The 27,600-nt window shown below is 44.1% G+C and overlaps 1 protein-coding gene across 9 annotated transcripts in view; it reads left to right on the top strand.

Annotated features, from left to right (window-relative positions):
* LOC139556632 (1-phosphatidylinositol 4,5-bisphosphate phosphodiesterase beta-4-like) overlaps positions 1-27,600 on the top strand; it is a 148,398-nt gene that overhangs the window by 81,131 nt on the left and 39,667 nt on the right. For all 9 annotated transcript variants that reach the window (XR_011671153.1, XR_011671152.1, XM_071370832.1 and 6 more), the window contains 3 exons: positions 8,804-8,899; positions 22,225-22,305; positions 23,829-23,888. Coding sequence is in view for 7 of the 9 variants with exons in the window: in XM_071370832.1 (XP_071226933.1) it covers positions 8,816-8,899; positions 22,225-22,305; positions 23,829-23,888 (225 nt within the window). In the remaining 2 variants the exon portion in view is untranslated. The remainder of the gene's footprint in view (positions 1-8,803; positions 8,900-22,224; positions 22,306-23,828; positions 23,889-27,600) is intronic.

Genomic DNA, 27,600 nt, shown 5'->3' with positions numbered 1-27,600 from the left:
AGTCTTATTGGATGCATCTGTCTTATGATATAGGATAGACTATCGCGCTATGCTAATATCTTAGTCTTATTAATCAAATATTTCCCAGAGAAAACATGGTTAGTCAAAGATGTTACCATTAAAAGCTGCAAGCAGTGTTGCCAACACATTTTTCACTATTGGCTGGCTCCTTGATTCGTCACTAGATGACGTTTTGCCAGTTTTGACATCCCAGCACCAATTTGCCTCGCTGCGTTTTCGCTCCCTCTCCCGCCACACACCCCCTCCCCTTGTGCTTCTCTGCCTGTGTGTGCAGCGTTGCCGTGGCTTCTGTTGCACAGACAGCTTCTCCCAATCTCGTTTGCAGCATAGCTGAGTGGGAAAAGTCGCTAAATGATATCAAAGCCATAGAAACTCTCTTTGTCAAAACTCTGCAAAGACAGCCTGAAAAGTAGCTGAATTTGCCGCTAGCCTCTTTTACCAATAAAAGTCACTGGAGCCCTTACAGAACCAGATTGCAGTAAAAGTGCAGTAGCTGCAGTCGACTGTGGTATTTTGTACGCAGCGATCGCATAATAACTGCAGTGTACTGCAGTTGAACTGCAGTTATACTGCGCTGCAACTGCAGTAAAAAATGTGTTTTATTTATTTCGGACACAGTATTTGCAGCCTGCTGTAGTTATACTGCACTCTGACTGTAATCTTTTTTTCATAAGGTAGGGCTCTGAAAACTCACTAAATATAGCGACAAAGTTTCTAAATTGCCAACCCTGGCTGCAAGCTCCTTTCACAGAGAATAGTCTCCTATTAGGTGTTTTTCTATGACTCTTCAGTTGCGTTTCTACGTACCGACGTATTATGGACGTTTGACGTGTTATCACGTTGTCTTTTACAGCCTGGTTCCAGTAGCTATGGTGGTGGATGTGTAACCAGGCCAGCACAGTATAGCTCTGCTTGGCTCAGTAGTATGGGGTCATTTTGTGACCCCTGATGATTTAACCAGCAGTTTAGGTTTGATCAGCGGTGCATGTAGGTAATAATAGGTCATAGGTCATAGCTGTTGATTGATTTACTGCTGTTTGGGGTTGCCCTGCCCCTGAACTCGAATGCATCATATTAAATGCTGATTGTTGCTATTGACTCTAGCATTACCTTTGAATTATTTACCACCATTTGTTGTTTGACCTTGCCCGTGTCTATGCATTCTGATTGGCTACTGGGTTATTTACATGTCCAATCATGTCTGTAGGTTCAATTGACAGGCTGGGAAATGTGGTCCAGACACATGAGTTTGAACGTGAGTTATTGACTTGACGTATTGTTTTAGACTTGAGTTATTACTTTGTAGATGTTGGTCTTTATTGGATCAGATTGGCATTATGCCTGAAACGTTATTGGCAAAAGATCAGAATTGGGCTGCCTGTGTAAACGCAGCCTCGGTGTGTGAATAGGAGACTGGAACGGTGTACCATAAGGCAATTGGGACTCGTAGACGTCAACACAACGAAATAACACTTCAAACATAATAGATCTACTGAACGTAAAGACGATAAGCAGACACAGGATAGGGTCAGAGATCAGGGGTCAGGGTGTTAGTGGGTTGAGGATCAGGGTCAGGAGAGGTCACCGTTCTCATTGTGCTGAGGAATCAGACCTGGGTTCATGTGCTATTAGAAATCTTTCAAACACTTTTGAGTGTTTTCTTTAGCCTGCCTGGAGTGCCAGGTAGGCTGGGTTTGCACTTTTGCGACCGTTATATTTGTCCGTTGCTCCAGGCAAGCTCAATAAAGCCAAGCTGAAGTATCGGGAAATGGTTTCAACTAGTATTTGAACCTCAGTCTGGTTGTAATCAGACTAAGCTGCCAGTGATGGATTGGGACTGTCAGGACCTGGTCAGAGCTAAACTAAAGGCTTTTATCCTCCATATTAAACGACCTTGTTTACTTTCAATCTCTTCTCAAATGCTATTTTTGTCCCTTCTGTTCTTCATGGCCTTGTCTCTCGTCTCTTCTCATCTTTTATTCAAGAGCATCGACACCGCCTTTGTTCGTTTTGCGGTTTCACCCAAAATGCCACCGGATGCTGTTTGATTACAAAGCAACCTTTTATCTTTTTCTTGTACCTTGTGTCCTCACATTGTGTTTTGCTGCAAATTGACCATTAGGCTAAATAAAGGTGCAGGATAAAATATCAGAGTGAAAAAGGAGTCACTCCACGCACTTCAATCAGATGTCGTTTGAGTGTTTTTCGGATTTGCTGTGCTTTCCGTCAGCGATGACTTTGGTCAGTCTTCACCTCGTGTCTCCTGGACAGTTTGAAGGCATTCGTTAGGCTATCCTACTTCAGTTGGGCCAGGCAGGTATGAGGTTTCCCTGACCTCATGTCCCCATGCCACCTCTGTGTGCCAGCTGTACCCTGTGCCACCTCTGTGTAAGAGTGCTCCTCACCAGTTAGGTCAGGCTGGTGTGTGGCATCCTCATCGCCGTCCTCGTGCCACCCATCATGCCACCACTTGGCCAGCTTTTCTAACCTCTAGGATACCTTCCGTCCTAGGTAGCCCTGTTTAGTTATTCCCTCCTAGTTTCCATGTCCCCGTGCCACCCCGGTGCTGCAGTGCCCCGTTGGCTCGTCACCGGGCAGTTAATTTGGGTTTATGAGGTGAGGAGTGTTCCACTGGGTGTTACCCTAGCAGCCGTATTAGACTGTGCCTAGTGACAGGGGAGCCCCCAGCCTGTGGGACAGGGGAGTTATCTAACATAATTATCTCACTGTCAGAGTTCACCAAGCAGGGGTTCGCCAGGGGTTGGCACTGCCAGGGCGCTCTGTTCTACAGCTCACGTGTTTAGGAGGAGAACGTGCGGATGGATGGTGGGGGGGATTGTTGTTATATGGAGTAGAGGATGTTGGTTTGGAATAGTCCGTGGTTGACTGATGCAGAGAACTGGTATCTCTAATTTTCTGCTGTTTGAGTACCAGTACCTTAAGAGTGCCGGGTCCCAAAAAAAACCCGTCATATTAAAGTGAGTAGCAGCATTTTTTGAATTCACTTCTTGCAATAAATAGTTTAGAATATAGCTAGGAGGGTTATGCAGAAAGCCCAGCCACAACATTGGATATATATTTTTTAAGGCTTGGTGTATTTTAAATGGAATATTCAGTCATTTTCAGTCTTTTCTGATAGATATTCAGCTTGTTATAATCCTTGATGAATATTCAGCGTTGTCCTTGGCTGTGCGGCTGGCCTTTAGCCTCAGATCTCAACTGGAAGTGTGCAACTGTCAATATAGTCCCCCGGTAAGATGTGTGCATCTGTCATTATGGTCCCCTGGTAGAACATCACAGATGGTAGACGGATGTGTTTGATGGGCGTGGCCCACCTTCAATCTCTCTCGCTCTCTCTCCTGTGAGTGCTAGTAGACATGGTTGTTCCTCCTACTACACTAATAAAGTGTGATCAGTGTTAGTACATCAGTTGGGATCTCTATAAGCCACTATGAGGTCCTAAACCTAGCACGAATGTGCATTCGTGTAGCTGTGTGGGCTAAGATAGTCAAAATGTTTGCCTCGGGGTAACTTGAAGGAATGACCACCATACCCCATACAAATGATGAATTACATGTTGTCCGTTTTTTTTTTTGCATGATATGCATCTGAACTCAAGAGTGCATTTTGTATTGTTTACGTAGCCGACGTCGTCTCACCCTGCGTATACAAATGTAAAACGATCAGCCCCCCGTGAGGTTCTTGAAAGAGCATCAAAGGAAGTGAGAGAAGGGAATGAAGTCCATTTGAAGGAAAGAAATCCAGCAGCAAGGGATAAATAATATAGACCGAACGACACTGAAAAGGAACATGTGCCCGTGCGAAAGAGAGACTATGATAGAGTAGCAGAGGAACACAAGGTCTCATCCAATGACATGGAGTCTTGAGCTTTGCGGACCGGTTTCATAGGCTTAGTAGCATCAAATGCAGAGAACTTGCCTATGAATTGGTACATTGAAACAACATCCTTGTCCCAGACAACTGGTATAGAAGGGGAAGGGAAAGGGGAACGGGGGATACCTAGTCAGTTGTACAACTGAATGCCTTCAACTGAAATGTGCCTTCCGCATTTAACCCAACCCTCTCTGAATCAGAGAGGTGCGTAACTGATATTGAACAGAGAGATCTGTATCTGAATGTAGGCATACATTTAAGATATACAATATACCACACCGCCATTCCATGAATTAAACGTTGGTCTACAGTGCCTTCAGAAAGTATTCACACCCCTTGACTTTTTCCACATTTTCTTGTGTCACAGCCTGAATTTAAAATGGATTCAATAGAGATTTTGTGTCACTGGCCTGCACACAATACCCCATAATTTCAAAGTGGAATTATGTTTTTAGAAATTTTTTTCGCAATCGTAAATAAGTTCAGGAGTACAAATGTGCTTAACAAGTCACATAATAAGTTGTATGGACTCACTCTGTGTGCAATAATAGTGTTTACCATGCCAAAGAAGGGCACCTATTGGTAGATGGGTAAAAAAAAAAGCAGAAATTAAATATCCCTTTGAACATGGTGGAGTTATTCATTACACTTTGGATGGTGTATCAATACACCCAGTCACTACAAAGATTCAGATGTCCTTCCTAACTCAGTTGTCGGAGAAGAAGGAAACCCCTCAGGGATTTCACCAAGAGGCCAGTGGTGACTTTAAAACAGCTACAGAGTTGAATGGCTGTGATAGGAGAACACTGAGGATGGATCAACAACATTGTAGTTACTCCACAATACTAACCTAAATGACAGAGTGAAAAGAAGGACATAATAAAAAATATTCCAAAACATGCCAAATACATTTGCCCCCAAAAATGTAAATAAATGTTTTCACTTTGGTGAGAAAGAAAATATGTTAAATCAATTTTGAATTGAGGCTGTAACACAACAAAATATGGAATAAGTCAAGGGGTATGAGTACTTTCTGAAGGCACTATGGTGCTGTCTCTCAGTGACAGTGTGTGCATGTTGAGTCTGTTTCTATAAGAAGTGCTGTGTGCTTTTGATAAAGGATACAGTTGGCGTGTGCGTGTGCGTGTAGATGGTACAGATACAGATCACAGAATAACTGCAGTGTCTGTTTTTCTCTCTAGGAGGCAAAGAGGGAAGCCGGATGTTGATGAGACAGAAAGGCAGAGTGACAGAACGAGGGAGAGGGAGATGAGAGAAGGGGGGTAGACGGAGAGAGCCAGCTGTGCATGACAGAATTCGGAAAGGAGAGTGGCTGTGTGTGTGTGTGTGTGTGCGCATGCTTGTGTGTTCTGTGTTTGATGTTAAGTACACAGCAACATGCTCCACATCAAAACACCCACTACCTCGACTACAAATTACTGCAACGCGAGTTTGATTCAATTGCCAAACTGTCCATTGTTTTACTAGGTTGCTTTCTCCAGTTTTGGGATTACTGAACACAACACAGGTGTGGTAGTAGGTGTGTGGTAGTAGGTGTGTGGTAGTAGGTGTGTGGTAGTAGGTGGTGTGGTAGTAGGGGGTAGTATGTAGGTGTTTGGTAGTAGGTGTTTGATGGTGTGTGGTATAAGGTGGTAGTATGTGTGTGTGGTAGTAGATGGTAGTAGGTGTGGTAGTAGGGGTAGTAGATGTGTGGTAGTAGGGGGTAGTATGTGTGTGGTAGTAGGTGGTTGTAGGTGTGTGGTAGTAGGTCTGTGGTACTATGTGTGTGTGATAGTAGGTGGTAGTAGGTGTGTGGTAGTAGGTGTGTGGTACTATGTGTGTGGTAGTAGGTGTGTGGTGGTGGTAGTAGGTGTGTGGTAGTAGGTCTGTGGTACTATGTAGGTGGTAGTAGGTGTGTGGTGGTGGTAGTAGGTGTGTGGTAGTAGGTCTGTGGTACTATGTGTGTGATAGTAGGTGTTTGGTAGTAGGTGGTAGTAGGTGTGTGGTGGTGGTAGTAGGTGTGTGGTAGTAGGTCTGTGGTACTATGTGTGTGATAGTAGGTGTTTGGTAGTAGGTGTGTGGTGGTGGTAGTAGGTGTGTGGTAGTAGGTCGGTGGTACTATGTGTGTGGTAGTAGGTGTGTGGTAGTAGGTGGTGTGGTAGTAGGGGGTAGTATGTAGGTGTTTGGTAGTAGGTGTTTGATGGTGTGTGGTATAAGGTGGTAGTATGTGTGTGTGGTAGTAGATGGTAGTAGGTGTGGTAGTAGGGGTAGTAGATGTGTGGTAGTAGGGGGTAGTATGTGTGTGGTAGTAGGTGGTTGTAGGTGTGTGGTAGTAGGTCTGTGGTACTATGTGTGTGTGGTAGTAGGTGGTAGTAGGTGTGTGGTAGTAGGTGTGTGGTACTATGTGTGTGGTAGTAGGTGTGTGGTGGTGGTAGTAGGTGTGTGGTAGTAGGTCTGTGGTACTATGTAGGTGGTAGTAGGTGTGTGGTGGTGGTAGTAGGTGTGTGGTAGTAGGTCTGTGGTACTATGTGTGTGATAGTAGGTGTTTGGTAGTAGGTGGTAGTAGGTGTGTGGTGGTGGTAGTAGGTGTGTGGTAGTAGGTCTGTGGTACTATGTGTGTGATAGTAGGTGTTTGGTAGTAGGTGGTAGTAGGTGTGTGGTGGTGGTAGTAGGTGTGTGGTAGTAGGTCTGTGGTACTATGTGTGTGATAGTAGGTGTTTGGTAGTAGGTGGTAGTAGGTGTGTGGTGGTGGTAGTAGGTGTGTGGTGGTGGTAGTAGGTGTTTGGTATAGGTGGTAGTATGTGTGTGATAGTAGATCTGTGGTAGTAGGTGTGTGGTATAGGTGGTAGTAGATGGTAGTAGGTGTGTGGTAGTAGGTGTTTGGTAGTAAAATAATCAGAATTTGTGCAAACATAACAGTTTTGAGACATAGCTTGTCCAAAACAAGTGGTCTCTTGGCACTTTTATGGCATAGGGACAGGGTAAGTTGAGCACGGGGACAGGGTAAGTTGAGCACGGGGACAGGGTAAGTTGAGCACGGGGACAGGGTAAGTTGAGCACGGGGACAGGGTAAGTTGAGCACGGGGACAGGGTAAGTTGAGCTGCCTTGGGGTAAGTGGGTGATGGTGACAGTGGGTGCTGTAACTCCACCACTCAGGAACATTCATTGTCTTCTTGGTAAGCAACTGAAGTGTGGATTTGACCTTGTGTTTTAGGTTATTGTCCTGCTGAAAGGTGAATTCATCTCGTAGTGTCTGGTAGAAAAGCAGACTGTGCTCAGCTCCATTCTTTTAAATTATTTTTATCCTGAAATACTCCCCAGTCCTTACTATTACAAGCATACCCATAACATGATGCAGCCACCACTATTCTTGAACATATTAAGAGTGGTACTCTGTAATGTGTTGTTTCAGATTTACCTCAAACATAACACTTTGTATTCAGGATGACAAAAAGTGAATTGCTTTGCCACATTTTTTGCTGTATTACTTTAGTGACTTGATGCAAAAGAGATGCATATTTTGGAATATTTGTATTCTGTACAGGCTTCCTTCTTTTTACTCTGTCAATTAGGTTAGTATTGTGGAGTAACTACGATGTTGTTGATCCATCCGCAGTTTTATCCTATCACAGCCATTAAGCTCTGTAACTGTTTTAAAGTCACCATTGGCCTCTTGGTGAAATCCATGAGCAGTTTCCTTCCTCTCCGGCAACTGAGGTAGGAAGGACGCCTGTATCTTTGTAGTGACTGGGTGTATTGATACACCATCCGAAGTGTAATTAATAACTACACCATGCTCAAAGGGATATTCAATGTCATATTTTTTTTACCCATCTACCAATAGGTGCCCTTCTTTGCAAGGCATTTGAAAACCTTCCTGGTCTTTGTGGTTGAATCTGTGTTAGAAATTCCCTGCTCGACTGAGGGACCTTACAGATAGTTGTATGTGTGGGCTACAGAGATGAGGTAGTCACTCAAAACTAATGTTAAACACTATTGTTACACACAGAGTGAGTCCATACAACTTATTATGTGACTTTTTTAAACAATTTCTTTCTCCTGGAGTTATTTAGGCTTGCCATAACGGGGTTGAGTACTTATTGGCGCAAGACATTTCAGCTTTTCAATTTTTATTAATTTGTAAATATTTTCAAAAAAACATAATTCCACTTTGACATTATGGGGTATTGTGTGTAGGCCATTAACAAAACGTCTCAGTTGAATCCATTTTAAATCCAGGCTGTAACACAAGAAAGTGTGGAAAAGTCGAGGGGTGTGAATACTTTCTGAAGGCTCTGTATCCTACGTACCGCAGCCCTTCTGAAAATACATATTTGGCGGAGTCTGGAGTCTGCTGTCTGATCTGAATATGGCCATCATTACTGATGCAGTGACCGGCGTTACAAAGTGTTCATTCATAGATGGGAAGAGGTCTGGGAAGAGTTCAATGTGTTAGGGGGCAACACACCACACACATATACACACACACACACACACATTCTCAGGCTCTCACACACACACAGACTCACATACGCAGGCCGACGTTCTCAGGTTGGACGTCATCGTTGACTATTTCTGTAAGCCGGTATCGATAATAATACAACATGAAGCGGCGTCTTGAGACCGTTGGCGTCGTTCTCTCTGAGGTAAAACAACACGTGTGTAGACTCAGGGGTAGTGTATGTCTGTGTGATGGATTGATTGTAGTCATCATTATGACCGAGTCAGGTTTTTCCCAGTACTACATAGAAAGGCAATTTGATAGTGCATAAGTCATACTTATTTCCACAGCCCAGGAGACATGTGGCCCACCTGTCTTAACACAATGTCTCTCTCTCTCTATCCCTCTCTACACCCGTCCCCCCGTCCTCCTCCCCCTCCCTCCAGGTGTGAGCAGCCATGACTAAGTCCTATGAGTTTAATTGGCAGAAGCACCTGCCTGGCTTCATGCAGGAAGGAGCTTCCTTCGACAGGTTTGACGAGGTGAGAAGCAAACTCAAACATACAGTACTTTAATTTTAAAAAACATTGCCACAGATTGCCAACTGCCAACTTGTCCTCCAGCCTATCCTCCATGTTGACAACTTGACATTAATCATCATATTCAAATGATAACTAACTAGAATGTAGTTGTCTCTGTACTTTGGGTGCTCTCAGAATAAGTGCATCTCAAACAAGGTTAGCCTGAAACTCTATATCTATGGCTTGTAGCTCTGTGTGTATGGGGGTCAGTGGCCCACCCTACCCTAATGACAGTCCTCTCGTGGGACATTAAGACACACACACACACACACACACACACACATGAGTAAGGCCATCTTCTTCATGGCGTTTATAAATCATTGTGTTAGGCCGCACACACACACACACACACACACACACACATAAGTAGGGCTATCCCCATTATGTCATAATAACTCATTGTGTTAGTCATCAGAGCTACAGAGTCACCACATTGATCCACCACATTAGCCAACTTTGTCATGGCGACCAAAAGTCTGACAGTCTGCTGTGAGTGTGTGTGTGTGTAATAGTTTGTGTGTGTGTGTCCTCCCTCCCTGTGTCCTCCCTCCCACGTTTCCCCTCTCTAACTCAATCAGGCCAGTTAGCTGGGGGATGGCAAATCTAGGACTGGGCGTTCCACGCGCGCGCGCACACACACACACACACGTTGAGATAACGATCAGGAATCCCTTTAATGCAGTCTTCAGTGAGGAGGATCCCTCCATGGATAAACACAGAGGGAAAACAACGTCATCACTAACATCAAAGGGCATCTTTAACTGAGCCTTGGAACTAGAACAGCCTGGTTACTTTGGAATACACTCCCCTGTGTATTAACTTAGTGTGTATTTCTGTGCTTCTACTAGCTATGGGCCCTCTACCCTGCTAGGACTTTTGGGAGACGGGGTGGCTGGGTGGAGAGCTATAGTGAATCTCTGCCAAGCTACTGGTGAATCTAGTTCATAGCCGACAAGCTGTTCGTTCACCCATTTTTAACATCTCGATTTCAAGTTTGTTAGGAGAGGTTAAAAAGGCAAGATCACAGTTGTTTGATCTTGATGTGTGACCTCCGTTACATTTAATGAATACCCACTGGGAGAACGCGTGAGAACGCCATTACATTTCTGGTCGAGTTGTCAACCAACTCATATCCAACTCGCAATAAACCACAGAGCTAGCGTAGCATGGCTAACTACGGGTATTGGCCGATAGGCTACAAGTATAGAATAGAAATAGAATGAATAACATTAGCTGGCAAGCAACGCTACTGATCGATGTGTTTGTGGGCAGTGTTATGAGATGTAGGTCATTTCGGAGTGGGTTGCTTTACATCTCACATGTGAAATGGTGTCAAGCAACTGACCACGGTGGCGCTGGTTGGCTTCCTTATCTCTCACTTTAATCTAATCACAGTCAACAAAAGCGATCATTAGCCAGCCTTTGAAAAGGCCAAACCTCGACTCGATGCTCAGAAAACAGTGATGAACCTTATTATGATTTAAAGAACAACATAATTATAGACGAGCTGGTAATAGTCTACATTGGAGTTAGCTGTGTGTGTGTGTGTGTGTGTGTGTTATAATAGCTGATGCTCAGGCTGTCTAATAGAAGGCCTGCAGGGGACGTCTGTGTTGATTAACATGGCAGACGCGCCTCGCCCACACACACAGACACACACACACACGCTTAAATATGCTAAGCAGGAAGGATTCTTCCAGAGTCCGCTCTCGGCTCACTTAAACCCCGCAGCGCAACAGACGGTGAAGACGGGGCAGTGCATACTAATTCCAACGTGAGAGGAATGGCTATTAACAGTTTGATACTCAGCATGGTCTGTCTCTATTGAAGTGACGTCCGTCTTTGTTGTATCCAACACAACCATATGACGCACAGACAGACACTGAGTGGGAGAGCTGGTCATTGATGTGGGACCATATTGTTGCCTAGCTTCTCTGCTTCTCGCCTCTGCCTCGTTTGACTGGCAGTGATACTAAGTCATTTCGAAAACAATGTTGAAGTCATGTGATTTCTTTAAATAGCCCTTTCAAACTATTGATTGATTGTATCACCTGACTAAATTTCGATCTCAGTAATCATTCAAAAGTGTTCCATGGGGACCAAGTTGTCTGTGAGGACATGATCACTATGGCTGGGAATTGCCAGGGACCTCACGATATGATATTATCACGATAGTTGTCTGCCGATAATATATGTACTGCGACTCTCACATTTCTCATGATTTTCCTTTTCCTTTCCTTTCTGTTTGTCCAGTGCCTTTGGAAAGTATTCAGACCTCTTGACTTTTTCCAAGTTTTTTTAATGTTACAGCCTTATTCTAAAATGTATTAAATATTCATTTTAGTTTAATCAATCTACACACAATAACCCATAATGACAAAGCAAATACAGGTTTTTAGAAGGGCCTTGGTCAGGGAGGTGACCAAGAACGCGATAGTCACTCTGACAGAGCTCCAGAGTTCCTCTGTGGAGAAGGGAGAACCTTCCAGAAGGACAACCATCTCTGCAGCACTCCACCAATCAGGCCTTTATGGTAGAGTGGCCAGACGGAAGCCACTCCTCAGTAAAAAACACATGACAGCCCACTTGGAGGTGGCCAAAATACACTTTAAAGGACTCTCAGACTATGATGAAACCAAGATTGAACTCTTTGGCCTGAATGCCAAGCATCACGTCTGGAGGGAACCTGGCACCATCCCTATGGTGAAGCATGGTGGTGGCAGCATCATGCTGTGGGGATGTTTTTCAGCAGCAGGGACTGGGAGACTAGTCAGGATCGAGGGAAAGATGAATGGAGCGAAGTACAGACAGATCCTTGATGAAAACCTGCTCCAAAGCACTACTCAGGTTCTCAGACTGGGGCGAAGGTTCACCTTCCAACAGGACAACGACCCTAAGCACACAGCCAAGACAAATGCAGAAGTGGCCTCGGGACAAGTCTCTGAATGTCCTTGAGTGGCCCTGCCAGAGCCCGGACTTGAACCCGATCGAACATCTCTGCAGAGACCTGAAAATAACTGTGCAGCAATGCTCCCCATCCAACCTGGCAGAGCTTGAGAGGATCTGCAGAGAAGAATGGGACAAATTCCCCAAATACAGGTGTGCCAAGCTTGTAGCGTCATACCCAAGAAGACTCGAGGCTGTAATCGCTGCCGAAGGTGCTTCAACAAAGTAAAGGGACTGAACACATCCAAAACAAAGGTCATGTGGTTTGGTAAGAAGAATGCCCCTCTGCCCACAGGTGGGATTACTACCTCTGAGGGTTTAGAGCTTGAGGTAGTCACCTCATACAAGTACTTGGGAGTATGGTTAGACAGTACACAGTCCTTTTCTCAGCACATATCACAGCTGCAGGCTTAAGTTAAATCTAGATTTGGTTTGCTCTATCGTAATCGCTCCTCTTTCACCCCAGCTGCCAAACTAACCCTGATTCAGATGACCATCCTACCCATACTAGATTACGGAGACATAATTTATAGATCAGCAGGTAAGGGTGCTCTCGAGCGACAAGATGTTCTTTACCATTCGGCCATCAGATTTGCCAACAATGCTCCTCATCCTCCACATACAACACCCGTTCTGCAAGTCACATTGTGTTAAAGGTCCCCAAAGCACACACATCCTTGGGTCGCTCCTCTTTACAGTTCAGTGCAGCTGGCGACTGGAACGAGCTGCAACAAACACTCAAACTGGACAGTTTTATCTCAATCTCTTCCTTCAAAGACTCAATCACGGACACTCTTACTGACAGTTGTGGCTGCTTTGTATGATGTATTGTTGTCTCTACCTTCTTGCCCTTTGTGCTTTTGTCTGTGCCCAATAATGTTTGTACCATGTTTTGTCCTGCTATCCTGTTGTTTTGCTACCATGTTGTTGTCATGTTGTGTTGCTACCATGTTGTGTTGCTGCCTTGCTATGTTGTTGTCTTAGGTCTATCTTTATGTAGTGTTGTGTTGTCTCTCTTGTCGTGATGTGTGTTTTGTCCTATATTTATATGTTATATATACACTGCTCAAAAAAATAAAGGGAACACTTAAACAACACAATGTAACTCCAAGTCAATCACATTTCTGTGAAATCAAACTGTCCACTTAGGAAGCAACACTGATTGACATGCAAATTTCACATGCTGTTGTGCAAATGGAATAGACAACAGGTGGAAATTATAGGCAATTAGCAAGACACCCCCAATAAAGGAGTGGTTCTGCAGGTGGTGACCACAGACCACTTCTCAGTTCCTATGCTGCCTGGCTGATGTTTTGGTCACTTTTGAATGCTGGCGGTGCTCTCACTCTAGTGGTAGCATGATACGGAGTCTACAACCCACACAAGTGGCTCAGGTAGTGCAGTTCATCCAGGATAGCACATCAATGCGAGCTGTGGCAAAAAAGGTTTGCTGTGTCTGTCAGCGTAGTGTCCAGAGCATGGAGGCGCTACCAGGAGACAGGCCAGTACATCAGGAGACATGGAGGAGGCCGTAGGAGGGCAACAACACAGCAGCAGGACCGCTACCTCCGCCTTTGTGCAAGGAGGAGCACTGCCAGAGCCCTGCAAAATGACCTCCAGCAGGCCACAAATGTGCATGTGTCTGCTCAAACGGTCAGAAACAGACTCCATGAGGGTGGTATGAGGGCCCGACGTCCACAGGTGGGGGTTGTGCTTACAGCCCAACACCATGCAGGACGTTTGGCATTTGCCAGAGAACACCAAGATTGGCAAATTCGCCACTGGCGCCCTGTGCTCTTCACAGATGAAAGCAGGTTCACACTGAGCACATGAGCACATGTGACAGACGTGACAGTCTGGAGACGCCGTGGAGAACGTTCTGCTGCCTGCAACATCCTCCAGCATGACCGGTTTGGCGGTGGGTCAGTCATGGTGTGGGGTGGCATTTCTTTGGGGGGCCGCACAGCCCTCCATGTGCTCGCCAGAGGTAGCCTGACTGCCATTAGGTACCGAGATGAGATCCTCAGACCCCTTGTGAGACCATATGCTGGTGCGGTTGGCCCTGGGTTCCTCCTAATGCAAGACAATGCTAGACCTCATGTGGCTGGAGTGTGTCAGCAGTTCCTGCAAGAGGAAGGCATTGATGCTATGGACTGGCCCGCCCGTTCCCCAGACCTGAATCCAATTGAGCACATCTGGGACATCATGTCTCGCTCCATCCACCAACGCCACGTTGCACCACAGACTGTCCAGGAGTTGGTGGATGCTTTAGTCCAGGTCTGGGAGGAGATCCCTCAGGAGACCATCCGCCACCTCATCAGGAGCATGCCCAGGCGTTGTAGGGAGGTCATACAGGCACGTGGAGGCCACACACACTACTGAGCCTAATTTTGACTTGTTTTAAGGACATTACATCAAAGTTGGATCAAAGTTGCGTTATTTTAGTGTTCCCTTTATTTTTTTGAGCAGTGTATGTATATATATATATATATATATATATATATATATATACAGTCGTGGCCAAAAGTTTTGAGAATGACACAAATATTAATTTCCACAAAGTTTGCTGCTTCAGTGTCTTTAAATATTTTTATCAGATGTTACTATGGATTACTGAAGTATAATTACAAGCATTTCATTAGTGTCAAAGGCTTTTATTGACAATCACATGAAGTTGATGCAAAGAGTCAATATTTGCAGTGTTGACCCTTCTTTTTCAAGACCTCTGCAATTCGCCCTGGCATGCTGTCAATTAACTTCTGGGCCACATCCTGACTGATGGCAGCCCATTCTTGCATAATCAATGCTTGGAGTTTGTCAGAATTTGTGTGTTTTTGTTTGTCCACCCGCCTCTTCAGGATTGACCACAAATTCTCAATGGGATTAAGGTCTGGGGAGTTTCCTGGCCATGGAGCCAAAATATCGATGTTTTGTTCCCCGAGCCACTTAGTTATCACTTTTGCCTTATGGCAAGGTGCTCCATCATGCTGAAAAGGCATTGTTCGTCACCAAACTGTTCCTGGATGGTTTGGAGAAGCTGCTCTTGGAGGATGTGTTGGTACCATTCTTTATTCATGGATGTGTTCTTCGGCAAAATTGTGTGAGAGCCCACTCCCTTGGCTGAGAAGCAACCCCACACATGAATGGTCTCAGGATGCTTTACTGTTGGCATGACACAGGACTGATGGTAGCGCTCATCTTGTGTTCTCCGGACAAGCTTTTTTCCAGATGCCCCAAACAATCGGAAAGGGGATTCATCAGAGAAAATTACTTTACCCCAGTCCTCAGCAGTCCAATCCCTGTACCTTTTGCAGAATATCAGTCTGTCCCTGATGTTTTTCCTGGAGAGAAGTGGCTTCTTTGCTGCCCTTCTTGACACCAGGTCATCCTCCAAAAGTCTTCACCTCACTGTGCGTGCAGATGCACTCACACCTGCCTGCTGCCATTCCTGAGCAAGCTCTGTATTGGTGGTGCCCCGATCCCGCAGCTGAATCAACTTTAGGAGACGGTCCTGGCGCTTGCTGGACTTTCTTGGGCGCCCTAAAGCATTCTTCACAACAATTGAACCACTCTCCTTGAAGTTCTTGATGAGCTGATAAATGGTTGATATAGGTGCAATCTTACTAGCAGCAATATCCTTGCCTGTGAAGCCCTTTTTGTGCAAAGCAATGGTGATGGCACGTGTTTCCTTGCAGGTAACCACGGTTGACAGAGGAAGAACAATGATTCCAAGCACCACCCTCCTTTTGAAGCTTCCAGTCTGTTATTCGAACTCAATCAGCATGAGTATCTCCAGCCTTGTCCTCGTCAAGACTCACACCTGTGTTAATGAGAGAATCACTGACATGATGTCAGCTGGTCCTTTTGTGGCAGGGCTGAAATGCAGTGGAAGTGTTTTTGGGGGATTCAGTTCATTTGCATGGCAAAGAGGGACTTTGCAATTCATCTGATCACTCTTCATAACATTCTGGAGTATATGCAAATTGCCATCATACAAACTGAGGCAGCAGACTTTGTGAAAAGTAATATTTGCGTCATTGTCAAAACTTTTGGCCACGACTGTATATACAGTTGAAGTCGGAAGTTTACATACACCTTAGCCAAATACATTTAAACTCAGTTTTTCACAATTCCTGACATTTAATCCTAGTAAAAATGCCCTGTCTTAGGTCAGTTAGGATCACCACTTTTATTTTAAGAATGTGAAATGTCAGAATAATAGTAGAGAATGATTTATTTCAGCTTTTATTTCTTTCATCACATTCCCATTGGGTCAGACGTTTATATACACTCAATTAGTATTTGGTAGCATTGCCTTTAAATTGTTTAACTTGGGTCAAACGTTTTGGGTAGCCTTCCACAAGCTTCCCACAATAGGTTGGGTGAATTTTGGCCCATTCCTACTGACAGAGCTGGTTTGTAGGCCTCCATGCTCGCACACACTTTTTCAGTTCTGCCCACAAATTTTCTATAGGATTGAGGTCAGGGCTTTGTGATGGCCACTCCAATACCTTGACTTTGTTGTTCTTAAGCCATTTTTCCACAACTTTGGAAGTATGCTTGGGGTCATTGTCCATTTGGAAGACCAATTTGCGACCGAGCTTTAACTTCCTGACTGATGTCTTGAGATGTTGCTTCAATATATCCACATAGTTTTCCTTCCTCATGATGCCATCTATTTTGTGAAGTGCACCAGTCCCTCCTGCAGCAAAGCACCCCCACAACATGATGCTGCCACTCCCGTGCTTCACGGTTGGTATGGTGTTCTTCGGCTTGCAAGCCTCCCTGTTTTTCCTCCAAACATAACAATGGCCATTATGGCCAAACAGTTCTATTTTTGTTTCATCAGACCAGAGGACATTTCTCCAAAAAGTACGATCTTTGTCCCCATGTGCAGTTGCAAACCGTAGTCTGGCTTTTTTATGGGGGTTTCGGAGCAGTGGCTTCTACCTTGCTGAGCAGCCTTTTAGGTTATGTCGATATTAGGACTCGTTTTACTGTGGATATAGATACTTTTGTACCTGTTTCCTCCAGCATCTTCACAAGGTCCTTTGCTGTTGTTCTGGGATTGATTTGCACTTTTCGCACCAAAGTACGTTCATCTCTAGGAGACAGAACGCGTCTCCTTCCTGAGCGGTATGACGGCTGTGTGGTCCCATGGTGTTTATACTTGCATACTATTGTTTGTACAGATGAACGTGGTACCTTCAGGCGTTTGGAAATTGCTCCCAAGGATGAACCAGACTTGTGGAGGTCTACACTTTTTTCCCTGAGGTCTTGGCTGGTTTTTTGGGGGGTTTTCCCATGATGTCAAGCAAAGAGGCACTGAGTTTGAAGGTAGGCCTTGAAATACATCCACAGGTACACCTCCAATTGACTGAAATTATGTCAATTCTTTCTTTTTTGTCAATTATGTCTATCAGAAGCTTCTAAAGCTATGACATCATTTTCTGGAATTTTCCAAGCTGTTTAAAGGCACAGTCAACTTACTGTATGTAAACGTCTGACCCACTGAAATTGTAATACAGTGAATTATAAGTGAAATAATCTGTCTGTAAACAATTGTTGGAAACATTACTTGTGTCATGCACAAAGTAGATGTCCTAACCGACTTGCCAAAACTATAGTTTGTTAACAAGAAATTTGTGGAGTGGTTGAAAAACGAGTTTTTTTTTTCTCTAAGTGTGACTCCAACCTAACTTCCTACTTCAACTGTATATATATATATATTTATTTTTTAATCCCAGCCCCCGTCCCCGCAGGAGTTCTTTTGCCTTTTAGTAGGCCAACATTGTAAATAAGAATTTGTTCTTAACTGACTTGCCTAGTTAAATAAAATAAATACAATTAAAATGTGATATTTCAGTTTTTTTTTTATACATTTGCCCAAAAATCTAAAAACCTGTTTTTGCTATGTCATTAAGGGGTGTTGTGTGTATATTGATGACGGAAATGTTAACAATTTTAGAATAAGGCTGTAACCTAACAAAATGTGGAAAAAGACAAGTAGTCTGAAAACTTTGCAAATGCACAGTTTGGTGATTCGATACTGTGATTTTATTGCGATTCGATCTTCCAAACATATTGCGCACCGTATGTCTGGTGCGGAGGGACAAGAGAGAGACATGAGAAAACTAGTTTTGATCAGTCATGGAAAGAAAAGAGCTGAAAACTAGCTGGAGAACAAGCTATGAAGGAAAAATACTGGAGATTTGGGGCAGGTACAGCCAACTAGCGCAATAATAATATTGCAATATTGTCAAAACAATACGATACGAGATATCGTCAAAAATAATGCCCTGATATGCAACCGTATCGATGTTTTACTACATTACTAATGACTTCAAATATCGAGAGAGGGAGGGAGAGAAGACATGTTGCCCAACAATGATCTATCTGCACTGACTGCTCTGACAATCAGTGCCAAGACAGAAGCAAACAGAAGATGATAAAAGTGTTAGAATGGAAATGAGACTGACATAAGTTGACGGTCAATGTTCGTTCACTAATACTAATGATGGCGGTAGAGTGAGATGGAATAATGTGCAGGGGACACATTTCCTGGACCCATTGCCGGTCTGCTCCCTGATGATGCTCTAATTATTTTAGGGACATGTGTGTGTGTGTGTGTGCGCGCGCACAATGTGGTTTCAAAGACCAGTCATTTCCCTCTCTCCATTTCCCATTTATCCCGCTTCCCATATCGGAGGAAGGATTCCAGTATTCCCCTTCTGTACCCTCTTCACTGCTGCATCTCATCATCTTCCTCTGCCTCCCTCATTACTGACTCCACACACATACAGACAGTGACTCAGACAGCTAATGGGGAGTAAAACTCAGAGCCACACTGACAATCAAAATGGCCGCAGCAGCAGTATGTCCGATGTGGACTCTTAGTAGCCCATAGAGTGGACAGTGTTCTCGCTTCTCAAAGGTCGTGTGTATCAGGCCTTCGTCTTGGTGAGGCGCTAAGGCACTTCTAGGATCGGATTTGTTCTGAGTGTTCATGTTGGCTACTTACTCAGTCAATCATGTCAGAGTCTAGCGGATAGTTGAGTCATTCCATACTAACCCATTAGCATTAGTCTGTTTGGTTTGACAGGCGTTTATAGTTGCTTTTATTTATAGGGGCTTTAATATATGCTAGCTATGGGCCGTGGCAGGTTTGATAGAAACCCTGCTTTGTTTCTCACGTTTAAAGATTCCGGATGTCTGTCCCCTGTAGAGAACACGCACACTGTGGATCCCCAGGCCTGCTGTTAACGGTCGTGTGTGTGTGTGTGTGTGTGTGTGTGTGTGTGTGTGTGTGTGTGTGTGTGTGTGTGTGTGTTAAAGAGCAGGGTGATGGATTGGGAACTCCTTAGAGGAGGGAGCCATGCTGCAGTCTAAACACTTGCACACACACTTCAGGGCTCGACAGTAACACTTGTCCTCTTGTCTGGGACAAGTAAAAAAAAATATATATATATATAGGTTTGAGTTGTCCAAATGGACAAGTAAAATAAATCACATAAGAATCACAATATCAAACAATTACTCTGATCAGCATTGGATTAGAGAAGCCAACATTGTAATACTATTTAAAAAAATGTTTCATGTACATAAATAAAAAGCCTAAAGGTCAAAGTATAGTTAATATGCATGCTGTAGCCAAACTTTAATTAGACTTTTAATTACATAAATATAGGCTAAAGGCCAGTCATGTTTGACAGATACAATGAAAGATCATTTACATGAACGTCTAAGGCTTGATTTTTGTCGACATACTCGAGGCGCGGCTCTTTCAGATCAAATGGTCAAAAAAGACCAGAGCGTGAAGAGGACAGTGTCTGTTATGCACCCACATCATCACCCACCCTGAATCTGAGCAGAGACGCTCAGCATTTTAAACGATTTAACCATAAATGGAATTGTTTAAAACCTGGACGTTTTATGTCATTTTATGAGAATGGTGTTTTCTTGCTAATTGCATATTGGAACGTTCCCAAATAGCCTATACAGCCATATGCGCATTGCTGAGTTTATAATATGAAGAAATAAAAGGTAAATCAACATTTTAAGCTTTTGGATCTGTAGTCCCAGAACTGTCCCAGAGTCTGTTATGAACCGTATACTTTTTTTTCCATCGCCCTTCATTTCGAGTCCTGGAGGTATTTATTTGGTTAAGTATTTGGTTCTAATTATAATTCTTTGATATTTTGTAGGCTACCAAGGGTGACCAACCATCCTCCTCCAGGAGAGCCTTAAAGGGGCAGTGTTGTATTTTCAGACAGGAAGTCAACAGGCAGAGTGTAGCCTACATTTTTGTCTGATTCTCTGTGGTAAAAAGAAAAGATAGTAATGCATTTTATTTTGTAAAGTGGTTCCTCGCGTCATACAATGATGTAAACATGGTGTTACAGACTATTTCATTTTTTATTTTTGGACAAGTGACTTTAGCTTTTGGACAAGTCAAACATCAGTCATACTTGTTCAAAGGATAAGTGGCTAAAAAAAGTTACTGTCAAGCCCTGCACTTAAGACACACACACACACACACACACACACACACACACACACATCTAGCAGAGCTCCACTGCACGCTGAGAGAGGAATGTACTTATGAGAGTAGTGAGTCAGACAAGCAGGGGTCACCCTCTCTTATCTCTGCAGCCAAATATATGACTCCCACATGCACTCTCTGCCCCACACCATCCAAAGAGTGTGTGTTGGGGGGGGGGGTTGGCCATCCCAGCCAGGTTACCTCTTAGAATGAAGAAGTACCCAGCCTAATATTGTAGATACTATCTATAACAGACATCTTTACAAGGTGAATACAACTGAAGCTCAGTTGACACCAAGCTGGATTTTTGTTGATTTCCAATGTCACTGAATGTCAGGACTGTTAGTTATAAGGCTGGGATCCGATTGATTTCACCTTTATTTAACAAGGCTAGTCAGTTAAGAACAAATTCTTATTTAAAATGACGGCCTTACCCTGGCCAAACCCTCCCCTAACCCGGACGACGCTGACACAGTATATGCATGAACTAACAGCCATATTTCTGGTGTCGAGCAGCACATGCGCCTCTAGGTTTCTTCCTAGGCTCCTGCCTTTCTAGGGAGTTTTCCCCGAGTCACTGTGCTTCTACATCTGCATTGCTTGCTCTTTGGGGGTTTTAGGCTGGGTTTCTGTATAAAAACTTTGTGACAACTGCTGATGTAAAAAGGGATTTATAAAATACATTTGATTGATTGATTGAACTGAAGGCTTACCATAATCTCACTGAAATAACACATGATGCCATGTGTGTGTGTGTGTGTGTGTGTGTGCGTCACTCACTGTTTCCTTTAGCTCTGCAACGACCCTCTACTCGGTCTCTCACATGCACGCTCACTTAGAATGCGGCAGGCAGACAAATGGATGGACGATCCAAATGACTTTGCTATTACTCTGTTGCCAGCCCACCCCATTCTTACTCCCTCTCGGTCTCTCTCTCTCTTTCACACAAGGCCTCCAGTCAGAGCCTGCGACTATATTTATCTCCGTCCCCACCTTACGAGCCTCGCTGTCTGGCCCGCTGACTGACTGCTGCCCCCAGCGCCTGAAGCAAACCTGGCTGTTTGACAAATAACCGCCTCGTGGATTTGGAACTGGGAGGTTTACCACATTAAGTAGACCGTAAATAAACCACAACTCTATCCTTTGAAGTAGGGGATTGAATTAGTAGGTTAGGAACTATTTCTCGAAAGAAGTTGTACCTTCTGACTCTTGCGCTGACGCAACGGTTTGTTAAAAAGTCTCCCAACGTCACAGTAAACATGTAACAGGAAGTAGAAGACTAGATTTAGCCAGGATCATTGATCTTTTATAATATATCCAGGAGGCCAGTGAGTGTTGCCTGCCACGTTAATCAGGGTATGTCCTGTCACCAAGGTAGCAGTTGGTTGGTGTGTGGGGTACCAAGACACTGTTTGCATTCAACAGTTCATGACATTCACATTTATATGTGTTTGTGTTTGTCCTAGCGTTATGTCGTGTGTGTGTGTGTGTGTGTGTGTGTGTGTGTGTGTGTGTGTGTGTGTGTGTGTGTGTGTGTGTGTGTGTGTGTGTGTGTGTGTGTGTGTGTGTGTGTGTGTGTGTGTGTGTGTGTGTGTGTGTGTGTGTGTGTGTGTGTGTGTGTGTGTGTGTGTGTGTGTGTGTTACATCTTTAAAAATGAATTATCGGTGCTGCTGTTTATCTTGTTGCGTAAGTCGTGTGTGTACTAGCTAGGTAATGGGAGGTGGTGTGTAATGTCCTCGCACGTCAAATAAAACCTCTGATTGGCTCTCGAATTCAAATGCTTCTGTCTTCTCGCAGGACCCGTTTCTGTTTGAGCCCAGCTGTCTGGTCAAAGTGGACGAGTTTGGCTTCTTCATCACGTGGAAGAGCGACGGAAAGGTACAGTCTCTCAGCCAGATCTGTGTATATAAAAGGCTTCTTTTTCATCCTCTTACTCAGTGCCCCATCTTTGTGTTCTGAGTGTATTCAGAGAGAGACATCCATCTCCTCGCACTCACGACTTTACCGTTCCAGCCCCAGGGCCGAGTCATAATTGGGGTGACGGTAGCGTGACTAAGGGCAGTGGTACTTGAAGTGGCCAAGGTAACAGAACAGAGGAGAGGAGAGTTAGTCACTTGTTCCATTGTTCCCACCACCGTTAATACACTATTGACTGAGTTTCAAAGGCTGGAGCAGTGAAAGCTGAGGGTAGTTGGTGAAATATAGCCTACTGCTTACTGCTCATTGCCGTTAATATCTTAGACCGGGTACAGGTTACTGCCAAAATAAATGAAAACAGCAACTTACTAAGGAGTTGGGCCACCGCGAGCCGCCAGAACAGCTTCAATGTGCCTTGGCATAGATTCTACAAGTATCTGGAACTCTATTGGAGGGATGCGACACCATTCTTCCATGAGAAATTCCATCATTTGGTGTTTTGTTGATGGTGGGGGGGAAACGCTGTCTCAGGCGCCGCTCCAGAATCTTCCATGAGTGTTCTGTTGGGTCAGAGAGTTGAGCAGTCATCGTCACTGAAGCTTCTCCCAGACTTTATTCAGAGAGGGAAAAGAAAGACAATGGTATAGAATGGACTTTATTCAGAGAGGGAACAGGAAAGACTGAAAGCTATTCAGCGCTAGGATGCTCCTGTATGAAAAAGTCAAGAGGCTGGAATGCCGTCTCTTATGGCGTGCAGACGTTTCGACTGCACGGTCCTTTTCAACGCCAGTCTCCTTTTCCGACGGTACGTTCTTGCAAGTCGGTCAACTCGATGCGCATGGATGGAAGGAATAGCTTGAGACAGAACTTGACTTAGCCGAGGTGACTCTGAGACGGTGGCATCAAATGAACGCTCCCCGTAGAGGAGAGAGAGGCCCATAATCCTCGCTGAAAATTGCCTTTAGCGTTCATCAAACACTTCAGCAACAGCTCCTGGGTGTTCTTTTGTTCCAACCCTGCTGTAACACGCCTGATTCTGTCAATTAGGAGGGGTTGGCTGCTCGTGTTATACGGTAATGCTGGTTGGAGAGGAAGGGCTTTGTTATCCGTCATACCGTTGGGGTTCATCCGTTGTGTAAGAGGATAAGCAGGATATTCCTCCGCGCTGATCGTATTACTGTCTCGCTCTCTGTCTCTCTCTGGGTTATCGTATTTGTCGCCGCGACATGGGGGCATGTAGGCAGATGTCATTTCAAACAGCCGTATCTGGCCACTAGCATAGCGTATGTCTATGGAGCTTCTGGAGCAGACAGGCAGGATGCTACTGTAATCCGACAAAGCTCGGTGAGGTTTGGGGAGTGGGATGGAATGTGTTTTTTTTGTTTGGCATTGACAAGATCCATTTTTCTCCCTCTGTCTCTCTCTCTCTCTCTCTCCTGTCTCTCTCCCTCCCTCCATCTCTCTCTTTATCTCTCTCTCTACAGGAGGGCCAGGTTCTAGAATGTTCTCTGATCAACAGTATTCGAGTCGGAGCCGTGCCAAGGGTGAGCCCTTTAAAACCCAGTTTCCTCCCTTAGTCCTTACCGTCCTCCCTCCATCTTTCAAATAAACGTCTTACCCACTCCTCTCCTTACCTACTCCTCTCTACCTCTCTGACTCTCTCTCCATCTCTACCTCTCTGACTCTCTCTCCATCCATCTCCTCGCCCTCACGACCTTACCGTTCCAGCCACAGGGCCAAGTCATAATTGGGGTGGCGGTAGCGTGACTAAGGGCAGTGGTACTTGAAGTGGCCAAGGTAACAGAACAGAGGAGAGGAGAGTTAGTCACTTGTTCCATTGTTCCCACCACCGTTAATACACTATTGACTGAGTTTCAAGGGCTGGAGCAGTGAAAGCTGAGGGTAGTTGGTGAAATATAGCCTACTGCTTACTGCTCATTGCCCTTCGTATCTACAGGTATCTGCCAAAATAAAGGAAACATCAATATAATGTCTTAATAAGGCATTGGGCCACCGCAAGCCGCCTGAACAGCTTCAATGTGCCTTGGCATAGATTCTACAAGATTCTACACTCGTTTACCCAAGTGTTTGTTTTATTTTGGCAAATACCTGTACGTTCAACAACATGAAATATTTCGTACTTTAATGTTTATTACCCTCCAGGTTTGTAGCTGTATCTAAAGCGTGTTATTTAGCCTTGGATGTTGTTTCTTATCTGGGAGGGATACTGTAACAATGCCTTTAGAATTTAGTTTGTTAGTTAGTTGCCTCAATAGAACAATTATTTCCAACAGACAAAAAGCTATTGAATACTCTTTGATCGAAACAAATGCATTTAGGCTAATTGGTTGTGGAAAATACACTTGTAAGCATGCAGTCTTTGTCAATGTCTAGGCTGTTCTGTGTCCCTGAAAGTTTTTTCTGCTTTCTTTAAACAGAAGGGTCTTAATGAAAATACAGCTAACATTAACCACAGAGTATTGCTTTCATGAACATCAGGGCTGAACACACACACACACACATGCCCACACATACACATGCTCACACACACCACACACTCACACACAGAAACACAACTACATTTGACTATATTTGTGAAGGCAATTGATTCCCATTCAAAATCCTATTTTCCCTAACCCTAACCTTAACCCCTAACTCCTAACCTTAACTCCTAACCTTAACCCTAATTCTAACCCCAAACCTAACTCATAAGCCTAAAATGTCCTCACTTCTCAGAATTTGTGTTGGTTTACTATTCTTGTGAAGACTTTCTGGTACTCACAAGTATAGTAAAATGTGTACACACACACACACACACACAGCTACTCCTTCCATTACATATAGACTCCCTCAATAATTCTGTGGTCGTGTCCTGCTGCAGTGTAATGTTTGGCATCATGCGAGCGACATAAATTATGGAAGGCCCTGGGGTCCTGAGGGAGTGCCCATACGGATGCCTGGCTATAATTAAGGTGTGCTTCTATCAAAAACGCCGGAGATCAAACCACTCGCTCAGCCCTGAAAAATATACTCAAACATCCTGAAAACACTCGTTGGCGTGTGTGCACAGATCACGAGGTAGTGTGTGTATTGTTGACAGAGCGGGAGGTACTCTACGTCTGAGACAGTGTGTGTGACTGCGTCTGTGCATGGCGTACGTGTGGTGTGTGTAAGGCCGCGTCCCCTCCCTGTCTGTGTTTGGTAAGGTTATGCATTCTTCTTGGTAAACAACAGACAAAGAGCAACTCATCTCATGGCTGATCTCGGTTGGATTGCTAACTCGATTACACAATCGCACAGCTATTGCCGCTAACTCAATGAACAAAGAAAGAAGAATCACATTGAGGATATTTGGCTGTATTCACTTTAATCAACAGAGGCTGGCTTTGCAGAATGAATCGTCTGTTGCTATCCAGCTGATTCAATCGCACAACGGTTACTCTGGTTGTCCTAGATAGTTCAAAGGATAACGCAAGAAGGGGAATCCTCAAATAATCAATGTTACATAGAAAAGTGACATAACATTCTGTCTAAGTCTGTCTGAGACAGATGAAATGGTTAAAAAATGTAACTATCACGTTTTGTAATGACTTGATATTCTGTTGGTCTTTATTACATACAGTTGAAGTGGGAAGTTTACATACACTTAGGTTGGAGTCATTAAAACTCGTTTTTCAACCACTCCACAAATTTCTTGTTAACCGACTATAGTTTTGGCAAGTCGGTTAGGACATCTACTTTGTGCATGACACAAGTAATCTTTCCAACAATTGTTTACAGACAGATTATTTCACTTATAATTCACTGTATCACAATTCCAGTGGGTCAGAAGTTTACATACACTAAGTTGACTGTGCCTTTAAACAGCTTGGAAAATTTCAGAAAATTATGTAATGGCTTTAGAAGCTTCTGATAGGCTAATTGACATAATTTGAGTCAATTGCAGGTATACCTGTGGATGAATTTCAAGGCCTACCTTCAAACTCAGTGCCTCTTTGCTTGACATCATGGGAAAATCAAAATAAATCAGCCAAGACCTCAGACAAAAAATTGTAGACCTCCACAAGTCTGGTTCATCCTTGGGAGCAATTTCCAAACGCCTGAAGGTACCACGTTCATCTGTACAAACAATAGTACGCAAGTATAAACACCATGGGACCACGCAGCTGTCATACTGCTCAGGAAGGAGACACGTTCTGTCTCCTGGAGATGAACGTACTTTGGTGTGAAAAGTGCAAATCAATCCCAGAACAACAGCAAAGGACCTTGTGAAGATGCTGGAGAAAACAGGTACAAAATTATCTATATCCACAGTAAAACGAGTCCTATATCGACATAACCTGAAAGGCCGCTCAGCAAGGAAGAAGCCACTGCTCCAAAACCGCCATAAAAAAGCCAGACTACGGTTTGCACATGGGGACAAAGATTGTACTTTTTGGAGAAATGTCCCCTGGTCTGATGAAACAAAAATGTAACTGTTTGGCCATAAGGACCATCGTTATGTTTGGAGGAAAAAGGGGGAGGCTTGCAAGCCAAAGAACACCATCCCAACCGTGAAGCACGGGGGTGGCAGCATCATGTTGTGGGGGTCTTTTGCTGCAGGAGGGACTGGTGCACTTCACAAAATAGATGGCATCATGAGGAGGAAAATTATGTGGATATATTGAAGCAACATCTCAAGACATCTGTCAGGAAGTTGAAGCTTGGTCGCAAATGGGTCTTCCAAATGGACAATGACCCCAAGCATACTTCCAAAGTTGTGGCAAAATGGCTTAAGGACAACAAAGTCAAGGTATTGGAGTGGCCATCACAAAGCCCTGACCTCAATCCCATAGAAAATTTGTGGGCAGAACTGAAAAAGCATGTGCGAGCAAGGAGGCCTACAAACCTGACTCAGTTACACCAGCTCTGTCAGGAGGAATGGGCCAAAATTCACCCAGCTTATTGTGGGACGCTTGTGGAAGGCTACCTGAAATGTTTGACCCAAGTTCAACAATTTAAAGGCTATGCTACCAAATACTAATTGAGTGTATGTAAGCTTCTGACCCTCTGGGAATGCGATGAAAGAAATAAAAGCTGAAATAAATCATTCTCTCTGCTATTATTCTGATATTTCACATTCGTAAAATAAAGTGGTGGTCCAAACTGACCTAAGACAGGGAATTGTACGAGGATTAAATGTCAGGAATTGTGAAAAACTGAGTTTAAATGTATTTGGCTAAGGTGTCTGTAAACTTCCGACTTCAACTGTATCTC

Source organism: Salvelinus alpinus, chromosome 27, assembly GCF_045679555.1.
Source record: "Salvelinus alpinus chromosome 27, SLU_Salpinus.1, whole genome shotgun sequence".
Classification (NCBI taxonomy): Eukaryota; Metazoa; Chordata; class Actinopteri; order Salmoniformes; family Salmonidae; genus Salvelinus; species Salvelinus alpinus.
Note: the sequence above shows the minus strand (reverse complement) of the source record. Positions and strands in the feature narration are given on the sequence as shown.